General features: G+C 37.6%; 1 protein-coding gene and 1 long non-coding RNA gene across 8 annotated transcripts in view; one reads left to right on the top strand and one right to left on the bottom strand.

Moving 5' to 3' along the window:
- The window catches only part of grid1b (glutamate receptor, ionotropic, delta 1b), a 737,476-nt gene that overhangs the window by 52,325 nt on the left and 671,456 nt on the right, over window positions 1-13,695 (bottom strand). For all 7 annotated transcript variants that reach the window (XM_021480270.3, XM_009306536.5, XM_680591.10 and 4 more), the window contains 2 exons: window positions 12,156-12,317; window positions 6,585-6,704 (listed from right to left, as the gene is read on the bottom strand). In XM_021480270.3, the coding sequence (XP_021335945.1) occupies window positions 6,585-6,704; window positions 12,156-12,317 (282 nt within the window). The remainder of the gene's footprint in view (window positions 1-6,584; window positions 6,705-12,155; window positions 12,318-13,695) is intronic.
- Window positions 8,183-10,930, top strand: LOC137496798 (uncharacterized). Its single transcript, XR_011017387.2, has 5 exons — window positions 8,183-8,669; window positions 9,573-9,699; window positions 9,876-9,961; window positions 10,248-10,290; window positions 10,388-10,930. It is a non-coding gene; the product is annotated as an uncharacterized lncRNA (long non-coding RNA).

The following is a 13,695-nucleotide window of genomic DNA, read 5'->3' as shown; positions in this document are numbered from 1 at the left end:
ACCCTTTTTTTTTTGCATAACAATTTTCACTACTGATCATTAGCCGACTAAAGTCACAAGTTTCATTGTTTCAAACACAGTTCGTTGATTTGGCGTTTTCTCAAATCCATCGTTCCAATGAACATTTACAAACTGCGTCTTTACCAAAACTAATATTGGATTTTTTATGTGTGTGTGTGCAAAACAATATTTGCATACTATAATACTCTAAAAAAGTTGTTACTCCACTTCATTTAGAGCATCATAATGGACGTTTTACATTATAACTAACATAGTTCAAATGATGCATCTGTGACAAAGAAACTATGATTTTGGGAAATAATCATCAATACATCATTCTTTTTTTAAACAATGCATGGTACTATTATAGTTTAGCTGTGAGTCACTCAATCGCAAAACAGTTGAGCTGAGGCTAGTTTGAGATGAATGTGGATATGCTTTTTTTCATTGGTGTCTGAACACAAAGAGCTGTATGATAAACACAACAGCAACTAAATAATGTCAGTAGGAGTGGAGAGTAGTGATTAAGATTTGTTAGTGAGTTTCATTTCATTTTTTCTTATATGACTCGTAAGTATATTAAGCGCCATCTATTGGCAGTGGGTAATTTTGTGTGTTCACTCTCGTCAACTCTCTCCTGAAAATCACTTAGGTTTAAATGCAGAAAACGTTTCGAAAAACACTGACATGAGCAAAAATCCTCCCAGTGTGTATGAACCTTTAGGATAACACAAATGTTGGTGTCTTGGTAAGCAGCTCACTACATTTTTGTACATAGCTAATGTGTACTGTAATAGCAGTCAAGGAAAATCTATTTAAAGCAGTAAGACTGAACACTAAGTTAAAAAAAGGTACTGCGTCACCACTGAAAAAATCACTTGAAACTTTCCTGCCTGCTTTTACCTCCAAAGGGTTAGCCAGAAAATAAATTTGCCTCTGCTTTCAAACCTAGACATACGTCAAATTAACAGCACGGCTCACTGTTTGTCTCCATAGCAGAGTAGAAATGCTGTTGGCTAGATTAATCTCTTCTTGGGCGGCACTGCTTAGAAGACTAAAGCTGGTGCTCTAATAATGAACAACAACAGGACTGAGTACACTTGACGTACCATTAGCTGTCCTTTCCTTTCATTAAAGCTAATGAATGTGCTTTGTATGAGGAGGAGTCTGTGTGTGCGGGCAGGGAGTAAATAGCTGTGGCACTGCGGATCCTAATGGCTATAATGTGATACAGTGGGTTCATAATTCAGGATAGGATGCAGGGTGATTAAATCTTCATTACCAGCAGACTGTTTCCTCTCCTGTAATTTATATTACTCTTTCTTTTAAATGATAAATAAAACAAAACAGTATATGGTTACAAAAATGGTGAACAAAAGTCAGGATATACAGTTTACATCTGAATAAAAGACAAAATGTCTGTAATGCATGCAATGACTCATGATTGCTCTGTGGAAAAGTATAGTAAAGCTGTGAAAATATCAGATTATACAAGAACTAAACCATGTTGTGGACATGGTAGGTACAGGGCTTGGACAATAAACCTGAAACTCCTGGTAGTTGGTGTAGGGCCTCCTTTTGTGGCCAATACAGCATCAATTTGTAGCGCTGCCACATAATTGACTTATGCTGACTTTCAAATTCATTCAACGTGTGAATAGGTCACGCAGTAAAGCATACTCACAGTTTTTGTAGCTCCGAATATAACAACATGAGTAATGGACTTTTATTTTAAATTCTTTATTTTGACGTGATGAGGTGAGGTGAATGTGTCTGAGTTCTATTTCCTGTTCTGTTGCTGTTTTCTATTTATACACATTTACATAACATACACACCAAAAGGGGGAGATAGAGGGCACATGGACACTACTCACAGTGTCATCTGAAGAAGCCAGAGGAGCACATGAAGTAGGAGTTTGCTAAGTCTACCTTTTTTCTTGTTTCGTGTGCGAAGGACAATCGTTTTACGTGGATTTTGCCCTATTTGGACTCATTAGTCTTGCAGGACTACAGTAAAGACTATCCTAGGAGGACATTTGATTTATGGCAACTTGAGATGGTACCAATTATATGGACTCAAACTTTGCAGTGAGAGCAATCCATGTTGCACGTACATTCATCCACAGACTTTGGACTTTGCACATATAAATACATACATACCAAAGAGCTTAGAATGACCAAGAGGCGACACTCTGGTGTAATTTGGGAAACAGCCACTAGAGGGCGTGTCAGCCATTTTGGAATGAAAACTCCAATAGAACAACAGCATATTATAAGTCTGTAAAATAAACTATTTAAAGTGCTGATGATTGTGATCAATTTTAATACACTTTTTAAATAAATAAATGAAAAACAAAGCAGCTGCTTGCCATCGCGACCGTAATGAAATCCAATCAACAGCCGATTGCTTTCACTCCAAAAGCTCTTTGTACATACACACACACCCATACACACCATTTTTTGTATTGTGTTATTGTATAAATGTTGTTTGTGTTTATGTTTCATTGTTAGGACATTTTCAGAGAAATTTGTGATTCCAATACATAAAGTATCCATCAATCCAAGATAAAATTTTAATACTGAAACTAGAGAACTGAACCATTTTTTTTAAATATATATTTTCTTGTGAATCCCGTTGATTTAAAGATGAGCATTACAAATTGTCTTGGGAAAGACAGATAAAAGTCCTGCACAGCACCCAGAGGGTTTTTGAGCCATGCTTCTTGCAGAATGGTGGACAGGTTACTTGTGGCGAGGGGGCGTGGCCGAGAGCCGTGGATATGGAGTGAGGCCACCGCGTAAGTCGATACACCTGCGGTGCGCACCTGCCTCAAATCCCACGGAAGGAGCTCTAGACTATAAAGGGAGGAACGATGGCAGAGGAGAGAGAGAGAGGACCGGGCTCGGACATTTTTTACTTTTTTTTTTTCAGCTTTTAAATGATTTATTAATAACATGAACGGCAGCTCCTCACGGAGACTGCCGTCTAAACCAAAACAAACGGACGGCAGCTCCTCACGGAGACTGTACCGTCAAACTGAAAGCAAAAGTAAAATATGTCCGGGCGCGGTCCTCTCTCTCTCTCCTCTGCCATCGTTCCTCCCTTTATAGTCTAGAGCTCCTTCCATGGGATTCGAGGCAGGTGCGCACCGCAGGTGTATCCACTTACGCTGTGGCCTCACTCCGTTCCCACAGCTCTCGGCCACGCCCCCTTGCTACATTACTATGTAATGCTGATGGAGGAAAATGTTTCCTGACTCATTCTTTCAAAACACTCCAACGTGGCTCAATATTTAGAACTGGTGACTGGGTAGGCCATGGGAGATGTTCAACTTCACTTTCATGTTCATCAAACCACTTTGTTAACAGGCTTAATTAGTATTGGTGCATTATCATCCTTATACAAGACACCACTTTCAGGGTACAATGTTTGAACCATTGAGGGCACATGGCCCTCCAGTTTTGGAAGAGACACGCCCATTTTGCACAAGTATTATTTGCACTAGTAAATGCCATAATATTGCAGGCCAAAGCATCACTGATATGCTGGTACGCTTTATTGGGGCTTCTCCTCACCATAACTCTCCTGCATGTGTCTTGTAATTTTACTGTTGATTTCCACAGTAACCTTCCCTACAATGTGGCACCAAAAGCTATTAATCTATAGGACTTTCACTACACAGTTCATATCAACCAGCGTCTTCTTCCTTCAGATCATAACCTTTAAGTGTGATTTAAATGGTTGCCTCCTTGTTTCCTGTAGCAAAGCATTTATTTAGTGTGTTGTAATTGCTTCACATAGCTTGTACTGTATATCTCTGGTTTGGAGCTCTTTACATGTTATGTTTAAATCCAATTGGAAAATGCAAAGCGTGCCACTGGCTTTACCAATTTAAATGCAATTCTGAGCTCACGATCCCCTGGAATGCTAGGCCACAATCAGCTGTTCTTACATAGACATGGAATACACTGCTTTTTGCTTTCGTTCATTAGTTTGAGCCCTGCTGAGCCGAACGCACTTCCAAAAAGCTCACACATCGCATTCAATATTTAAAATAGTTTCACTTTCATCACGGTGTTGATTACAACTAAATGTATGTTGTTGTTGTTGTTGTTGTTATGACATGAGCTTATGGTTAAGAATCAATCAATATGCACATGTTAAACTGTATTTTTTCAATGGTTTTCTCTATTGGGCTCATTTATATATATATATATATATATATATATATATATATATATATATATATATATATATATATATATATATATATATATATATATATATATATATATATATATATGCAGTCATGCAGTCAATCAATCATGGACTGGGTCATTGGACCAATAACTGCAGATCAGCATCACATAAAGGATGGGTTAATGTTGTATGTTTTAATAATTGTTTTTTTTATGTCTTGTATGCATATCAGCCTGCTTTTGGAGACCCCCAAAACCAAACTATGACCTTTTATAATTGCACAATTGGGGCTCTTTTAAATGCAGGTGAAGTGTCTACTTTAATGTTTTAAGTTTAAGTTAATATTTTACTATTCATTCATTTATTTTCTGTTCGGTTTAGTACCTTTTTTGATCAGTGGTCCCCACAGACAAATGAACCGCCAACTTATGCAGTCTCAACCCAACACTGGAAAATACCCATACACACAATTTCACATACACTAAGGCCAATTATTTAATTCACCTATACTACATGTCTTTGGATTGTGGGGGAAACCGGAGCACCAAGCGGAAACCCACACAAACACTGAGAGAACATGCATACTCCACACAGAACTGCCAACCGACCCAGCCAAGGCTGTGCCACCGTGACGCCCTAAATTTCTAATAATAAAAACATATTAAAGCCAAATTGTAAAATAATAAAAACTGCACATTTGTAAATCAGTGTAAATGTGGAGATTTCAGCTTTAACATTACATTTAAAAAAAAAACATCTAAAATAAGAAGTTAAAACTATTTTCTTTTTTTTTAGATAAGTGTTGGCTGTATTGGAAGGACTGCATCTTGACTTTCTTGCAAAATAAATATTGGAAGACTTCTGTCCAAAAAGTGCAGTTTGTTCATCTCATTTGCATGATAGAAGTTATTTAAAAATTATACAAACACCTGATCACATTTACTGGCCAAGCTTGTGGTTCATTAAACATGTTGAATGATAGTATGCACTAATCTAAGCTGAAGGGGAGGTTTCATCATTCTGGGTGATGTTTATGTCCATCAGTATATTATAATTCAAATTCACTGTTACACAACCATGTCATTCATTATACTGAGTTATAATATCACTGTATGAAGCAAATACCAATTTTAGCATAATGTTACCATAGCATAATAATGCAATGGATCTTGACAAACAGAGATAATTATAAATATAGAAAAGTAAGTACACAAAATTTTGGCCTCAAGTACCACTAGTAAATTCACATTCTAAGAACTCATGTCAGAGAGAATTAAAAAAAAAAAAAAGATTTAATAAGGCATGTTATTAAAACTAACCTAAAATTGATTTACTATAATTTTGGCCTTACTGATTATTTTAAAAAGAAGTTTTTTCTGAACTTACATTTGTGTCTTTAAAAATGTATGTATGTATGTATGTATGTATGGATGTATGTATGCATGTATGTATGTATGGATGTATGTATGTATGTATGTATGTATGGATGTATGGATGGATGGATGGATGGATGGATGCATGTATGTAACGTTGAAATCAGATTTATTAGCCCCTTTTTGATTTTTAAAAAAATATATTTCCCAAATGAAATTTAACAGAGCAAGGAAACTTGCACAGTATATCTGATAATTTTATTTCTGACAATTTTTTGGAGAAAGTCTTTGTTTTATTTCGGCTAGAATAAAATCAGTTTTTATTTTTTATACAAGACCTTGCCTAATTACCCTTATTTGCCTAGTTAACTTAATCAACCTTAAGCCTTTAAATGTCACTTTAAGCTGTAATATTGTTTACTTTCATCATGGCAAAGATAAAATAATTAAAACTATTATGTTTAGAAATGTGTCTCCATTAAACAGAAATTGGGGGAAAAAAATAAACAGGTGGGCTAATAATTCTGACTTCAACTGTATGTCTGTATGTCTGTATGTATGTATGTATGTATGTATGTATGTATGTATGTATCTATCTATCTTTGTATGTATGCATGTATGCATGCTTGTCTGAAGTATTCGTTCATTTGTTCGTGCAAAATGGTTGTAAGGAACACTTACCACATTTAAACAAACTACTTTACCCTAGGTTACAAAGTTCATATAACAGAGTTTTTGACCTGGCCTGTCAAGTGTGCCAAACCTTTTCACTGCTGGTTTCTCACTCATCTTGCTCATTTGACACAGTGGTGTATCAAAATGGCCTTTTGGGTACACAATGTGCACTTACATCAAGTCATGCTAATCTCAATGGTAAGTCTTTCAAAATTACTTGACCTCCATGTTGCACTTGATTTCAGTTTTCATTTTATCTAAGGTGACTGCAGTAAAATAAATAAATAAAAAAGTCAAAAGGTCCAAGAAATGAAAGCCTGGGGAATTTAACTCACGCGTTTTATGTCTTTTCCAAACGTCTCGCTAAAGCTGGTTCCCAAAATTTCAAACTGAACATGCGAATTTGATCCATTTTCCATGAAGTCCATAATCCCGGTGAGGCCAGTTATACGGCCCTGTGGAAACAAGATTGTCTGAATCAATACACAATAAAGTGACAGTAAAAAGAACCGAGCCAGATCAAAGTGCAGTGTGCTTTACCTTTTTATATATCAAATTTTGCCAATTACAATTTTAAACCTTCAGGCTTCCTTGGGCTTGACAATTGAAAAGGAATCATAGCCTGGGAAAGAGGTTTGGTTTAGATGGTATTATCAGCCTTTGCCCATTCATGCCAGCACTGCATATAAAACTTTATATAATTAAAAAAAAAAACTTACTGTTAAAGAAGCAGATGCACAAAAGTTTGACAGACAGAACAAGTTATTGTATTCTGAAACTGTGACTATCTATCTATCTATCTATCTATCTATCTATCTATCTATCTATCTATCTATCTATCTATCTATCTATCTATCTATCTATCTATCTATCTATCATCTATCTTTCTATCTATCTATCTATCTATCTATCTATCTATCTATCTATCTATCTATCTATCTATCTATCTATCTATCTATCTATCTATCTATCTATCTATCAGCTGTGCAAGGGCACCTTTACTATTTTGCCTTCCCAGCCAGTAGTGCCACTGAATAAATTTCAACTGTTCTCTCAATAGTTTTGTAGCCTTTAATTTGTGACCATTTTACTCTTGATTGGACAGTTGATGTGGAGTTAACATAATAGTACACTGGTATCACAAGGTGAAACTTTCTAAGGCAGCATTATTTCTGCCATACAATGTTTACAAGTACATGGTATGTGAACAGGTGTAGGAGTAGGAAAACACCTGCAAGTACATATTGTTGTTACGTAATGCACTTACATAAGTCTTGTTACAGATGTGTACTTTCTTAGTGTTGTTACCAATGTCCTGTTACACATTTGAACTTTGAACACATACTTTTTAGTGTGTTGTTACATGTGTGTAGCTACACCAGTATTACACAAGTAAATACTATCTACCAGTGTGTACATACACTGTAGTTACATACTACTTACCCATCTAGTTACCATGTAGGTTCACAGGTAAAAGCAACATTTAATATAAAGTACGACCGAAAAAAGAAATGCCTGCATGTGTTTTGCATTTTTCCTTCACAAACACACCAGTAATCTGAAAGGGATTGCGTTGATTTGGCTTTTTTTTGGGGGTTAACTATTGTGTTATCCGATTGCAACAGAGAAATACTGGGAAATCTTTTGTAGACTGAAGGCATTTTATGTCGTTCAGCCTTATAATCCTAAAATGTCAGCAAAATCAACAGTTTTTACAATTCTTTTGACATTATGCCATATACACAGCAAATTCATCAGAGTTAAATTCTCGGTGTTGAAGCATTTCAGAGTAAAGTGTTGACGTTAAAGAGTTAGATTTTGATAAATGAATATAATAAGAGTTAAAATTGATTTTATTCAGTGCGAAATCAAGGAGTTAAGTTTTCAACACTTGGTGGTGTTATTTCCAACATCCGGGAATTCATGCAGCCCCAGTCACTGAAGAATTTTCCAGACGCCATTTTCCATCTGAGGTTTAGAACAGCAACTGGTGAGTCAAACTACCTAAATGTTGGTATTTTACTGACTTTCTTTAAGGAAATACAGTTGTAAACATATTGTTAAGTTAATAACTTTAGAATGGAGTGACAATTTTAAACTTCTGCGGTTCATTCATGGTCGTTTGTGTATCTAGCTTAACTGCATTACTATTGACTTCTTTTCAAGAATGTTTTTATAAATGCTCACGCATACATAGTGCATAAAAACATCAAATGTACATGTTCAACACATTTCTGTCACGCTTAATGCCATTTTGTGCGTTGTTACCCATCTGTAAAATAAAATCGACACTTCTCCTTTAATTCGAAGCAAACTAGCGAGGGATTCCCCGGAGCGCCTAGCCTAAGTACTCTGCCCGGATGCTAACGGCGACACAGGACGGTTTCCATAAGCTCTGGAGAGTTTCTAAAACATATCTGGTGAGTAAATGAACATATGCTTACTTGTAAAAGGCTTCCTGACTGAAACATATGATTGTTTGTTATTCGTGTACGTTAATTTGGTTATTTTAAACACCACGGCCCTTTTAAACTGGTTGATTCGTGGCCGTCCATATACCGTTAGTCCATAGACTCGCTTGAATTATATTAATTATTAATTAATGAATTATATTGTGTTGACAACCATTAAAGTCGGAATGTTAACATTAATGTCTTTAAATGACCGCGTTTGCACTATCAGACATTTGACTAACGTTAACGTTATCCCGCAAATGCACAGAGACTCCCAGATGCCCAAGTAGATGCCCGCAAATGAATGATAATCTCCCGGAAATCGCGCGTCTCCCGCCCGGTCATTAAACACTTTGCACACCCCTCTCCACCGCATCCCTCCCAGCTCTTTAGGTACGTCGCGCGCAACTCACCCCACCGCTCTTCAGCTACCCATCTCTCCCGCTACCTCCCGCAAATCAACTCTGTATCCCCCGAAAATGACTTTTCCCAACTCGGGATGTCTGACGTTAGTAAGTTAGGCTATTTCTGTAGTCTGGAACATCTTAGTCAAGCTTTTTCTCCCGCATGATATTGTGCTTAAAACTATAGGCTAAACTTAGCATGTACTGTACACAACATTTCCGTTTTATTAAAGACAATTTAGTGCGTTGTAAACAGCCACCTGTCTGTAAAATTAATCAACTGATTCATATTTGAGCAGCCTAATGATGATACAGGTTTGATTTGTAGATTTATTATCAATAATCAACATCTGAATCAAAAGATATCTGAAAAAGTGTGAGGCATACTTTGTGATGTTTATCTCTCTTTTTTATCTGAAGGTTATGCATATGTGTTTGATACTAATGTGTTGTTGTTTTTTAACAGCCACAGTTCTCTATACAATAACACAAGACCCTGTGACGGTGGCTGATTAGAGACGGATGGTGTATTTCCAGAGTTGGTGGAATGATCAAGCACACCTTCTTGGTCATATGTGGTGATAATAATGAAGGTATGTTTGATAAAGTTCTGTATTTGTTTCACAATAAGCTGAGAGGGTATTAGAGCATTAGAGAATAACAAATGACATGAAGGTGATAAGTTTTGTATTGTGGGTAAACTGTTACTTAAATAATGTTTTGCTCTTTGCTTTGCACTTTTCCTCTTCTGCTTATCCTAATATTTTAGATTATATTTGGACCTGAAACATCTGCTAGACTCCAGGAAAGGTGGCGTCAATACTGGACCTGAAAGGGCCTAACAAGTTGAATCTGGTAAAGAAACGCGCACACACACGCACGCACACGCTTACAGAAAACTGTAAGTTTATGAATATTTTTTACACTGTGGCCAATATTTTGGGGAAGTCAGCATCACTAAATGATAGATAATGAAGCTCCTCTAAATTTTGCTTCAAGTGTTGTGTTAAATTCAAGATTCTGGACAGACAGCTGCCTGTTTTTCCAGTTCTAGTCATAGTGGTTAACCTAATTGTTTTTGGAGATCCAACAGTGATGTATGTGTTTTTTCTACTTTTCCATATCCTGTCACCTCAACCAGCTGGGAGAGTCAAGTTGTGGATCATCATGAAGATTTTCAAAAGGTGAGTTTAGATTTCTTGAATGTTTTATTTACTTTAAATGTTCTTTTAAATATATCATAGAATTTGATTGCAATTTGTTTTCAAACATTTTTCTTAGTCATGCTGGAGTCTTGAAGAGTTCTTAGATGAGCATCACCCTATATCCGTGCATCAGGAACCACCAGACGAGCGATCAGCAGCTGCTACATCGTCATGGATAAAAAGGTCATCCTGTGGCTGGGAAGCACTTCATTCACAGGACATGCTTGATGAGATTTCCTAGCTCCAGTTTGTTTTCACACAAGTTTACAGCATTTGTACCTTCATTTAAACTGCTGTGTTTGATATGGAAGACCAAGGAAACACCAGAAGTGAAAGATTTGCACGCCAAGTTGTTTAAAATGTGATTTCAAAAGAAAACTATGCGTTCAGAAGAAAACTATGAGTGACGATATATTGAACTTTCAAATTGCTCTGATGAAACATCAAGTTTGGACCAAATGACTGAAACAGCCTTTTTGAGCACTGGTCATACATATTTTGTTGATACTGTCTGTACTAATAAAGCATTTAAAGCATATTTGACATTGTTGCATTTTAAAAACTGAATGAATTGTTGAAGTGGTGAATGTTTTCAAATAAAATGTTTTTTACTTTGTAATTTACAGTCTATTTTACCTTTTTACCATATTTACACTCAAGAGAGTTGAATAAAATAACAATATATTACACCAGGCGGTGTTAAATATAGTTACATATTTTAACTCTGCCCAGAGTTAAAATTAACCCTTACTTCGGTGTCAATGTGCCAACCCTTTTGAAAGTGTTGATTTAACTCTGTTTTGAGTGGACCCCATGAGACACTTTCAAAGGGTTGAAATTAACACCCATAGAGTTGTTTTGGGTCCCCATCTTTTGCTGTGTAGAATCATTCAAATACTAGGTCTAAAGTGACGTTGGTGAAGTAGCAATGTCTGCTGTTCTGACGTCAGCTGCAGGTGTGAATGAATGGCAGAAGAAAGTAGTTCCTCTTACAAAATCATTTTGAGACTCTAATAGTGTTCCTGATATGTGTAATAACTGGGTAATAAGCAAATATTATTCCAATGTGATCAATAACTAAAACTACTGAAATATTGATTTAAAATAAAGCAAAGTATGATGACTAATGTAAATAGTAGCATTAGTTATAATCCTTTACAGAATGTGATTAACTTTTTATAGTATAATTATCCAAATATCTGGGCCACCAGTTTATGGTGTTGGCAGTTGCTCAAAACTTGCAAAACCATAAACTTGCATCACCATGAAACGCATACAACTTTGGCAAATCTTTTGACTGTAGAGGGTGATGGACGTTTCAGAGACAAATCTATCCATGGTGTGTACCTCTCAGGGCCGATTAGAGGCTTTCTGCAGTTCTATGTGGTTCATATAACGTTAAAAGGGCGTGAAATTGAGGAACACACACTAGACCACTCGCTGCCCCCGAGAGCTCACAGAGACATGAGCTCGTAAGATGAGACATCAGCTGCCGCAGCCACTGCACCAACAATTGTGCAGCTTTCACTGGCCCCTTAGAGAGCTCTGTGTGAGGACAACCAACAGCTTTCTTGGCTTGACCGCTGTGCATGTGTTCAAGAGAAATGTGATTGCTGGAGTGTGAGAGGAAGGCAGGAAACAACCTAGATAAATGCAATTTACATTTCAAAAGCCATATGTCTGGGACTAGATGCAAAGCAAAGGAAACTATCATCTTGTCACAGTTGCTTTTATTCAACTACTTGCTTCCTTGTCACTCCTAGTCTTGCATGCTAGATGTGATTACAACCCCCTCACAATTTGACAAGCGGTAAAAGTCTCTATTGATGTCAAATGTATCGTACCTTCTGGATTGTCTCCAGCATTGACCAGCCTCCATTCCATGGCTTTGTGGACTTCCTGATGCAGTTAAGACTGGCCATGCTGTGCCATTTCCGGTCTTCTAATTTCCGATAGAATGCGTTGGCTAACATCAACACGCTGTCATAAAGGTACAGATTGGACACCTGGAATTAAAATAATCAAAAAAAATATATGCAATTTAGTGATGCTCTACTGATGATAAAAAAAACAGCAGACACGGATGAAGTGAAAATAGAACTTTACTTGAAGGGGGTGTTCATGAGACATGAAACATTTGACAACTCTGATTAAGTGTCATCAGCTTTGTTATGCCATTTTAAATGCAAATATGACATTGTTTGATATATATTTGTTATGAAAACTTCACATAAACAAAAAACACAACCTGTCTTTGACATGGCAACCTGACATTACCAAGACACTATAAAACTGTCATAAACATGATTGCCATAAGCCCATTACGGTTCTGTCTTAAATATTTTTTCTGCTTTTTTGTTTTTGGAATTGTAAGGATGACTAAATCTCTCCATAATGTCAGACACTGAGAACTGTTATGGAATTTCATGAGATGTAAAAAATAAATAAATAAACTGTCTGATCTGAGAAGAAGATCAGGAAACCATCTGCTTAACTGTTCTATTAAAATTATACTAAGACAGTTGACAATAGGCTGGAAACACAGTTACATCCAACCCAAGCTCATTCTGAATACGTAGTCCTGTGGACGTTTCTGGAGACAGCGGAATACGTCCCGGGGGGTACGTACGGCTGCGTTTATTTTTTTCAAGCGAACGCTGCGGGGTGGTGTGACGCTGTTCCCTTTCGCGCTTGCCTCACCTCCTTGTGGAGGGCTTCCCTGCTGCAACCCGTTTGTCCACTCAGCTCACTGTGTACGTCGGCAGGCTCGAGATGCAGAGAGGAGTTGACCACGGTGACCGGTTTGAGTCCGGGGAAGAGCGGTTCCAGCAATCAGGTAAGACAGAAACAGAATCCCAAAAATTAAGTGAACGAGTTTCGTGACAGGGTGAGAACGCGTGAAATCTGAAAACGCGGTAGAAAAAAAAAATCAGGGCTTTGATTTTTTTGGACGGCTTTTGTAAACTGTTGCTCGGGTTTAGGGAAGCGAGCGGGCGGGTGGGTCGATCGGTAAAATTGGTTGGGTTCAGGGAAGGAAGAGGGCGGCTCGGCCGATTGGCCGGTCGCGCAGTCAATCATCCGGTCAGTTGGACAGCGGCCTCTGGTGAATTCACGCGAGAACAGCGCGGGCGCGAACCTTACTCGCGAGAGGCGTCTGAGGTGCGAAAAAGTGCACAACAGCGGCCTCTCGCGGATTCGCAAAAACAAAAACTGCAGCCGTAAGTACCCGCCGGGACGTATTCCGCGGCCTCCAGAAACGTCCGCGGGACTACGTTTCCACAATGAGCCTGGGTTGGCTACATCTCACCAGGGGGGAACGCGAGAAAGTTCACCCTTCTCCTTTCACCTCAAGCCACCCTTCTTGATCTTTAAGCGACCTTCTGA

The sequence above is a fragment of the Danio rerio genome, chromosome 12, assembly GCF_049306965.1.
Source record: "Danio rerio strain Tuebingen ecotype United States chromosome 12, GRCz12tu, whole genome shotgun sequence".
NCBI lineage: Eukaryota > Metazoa > Chordata > Actinopteri > Cypriniformes > Danionidae > Danio > Danio rerio.
The sequence above is the reverse complement of the archived record's forward strand: the minus strand, read 5'-3'. Positions and strand labels throughout refer to the sequence as shown.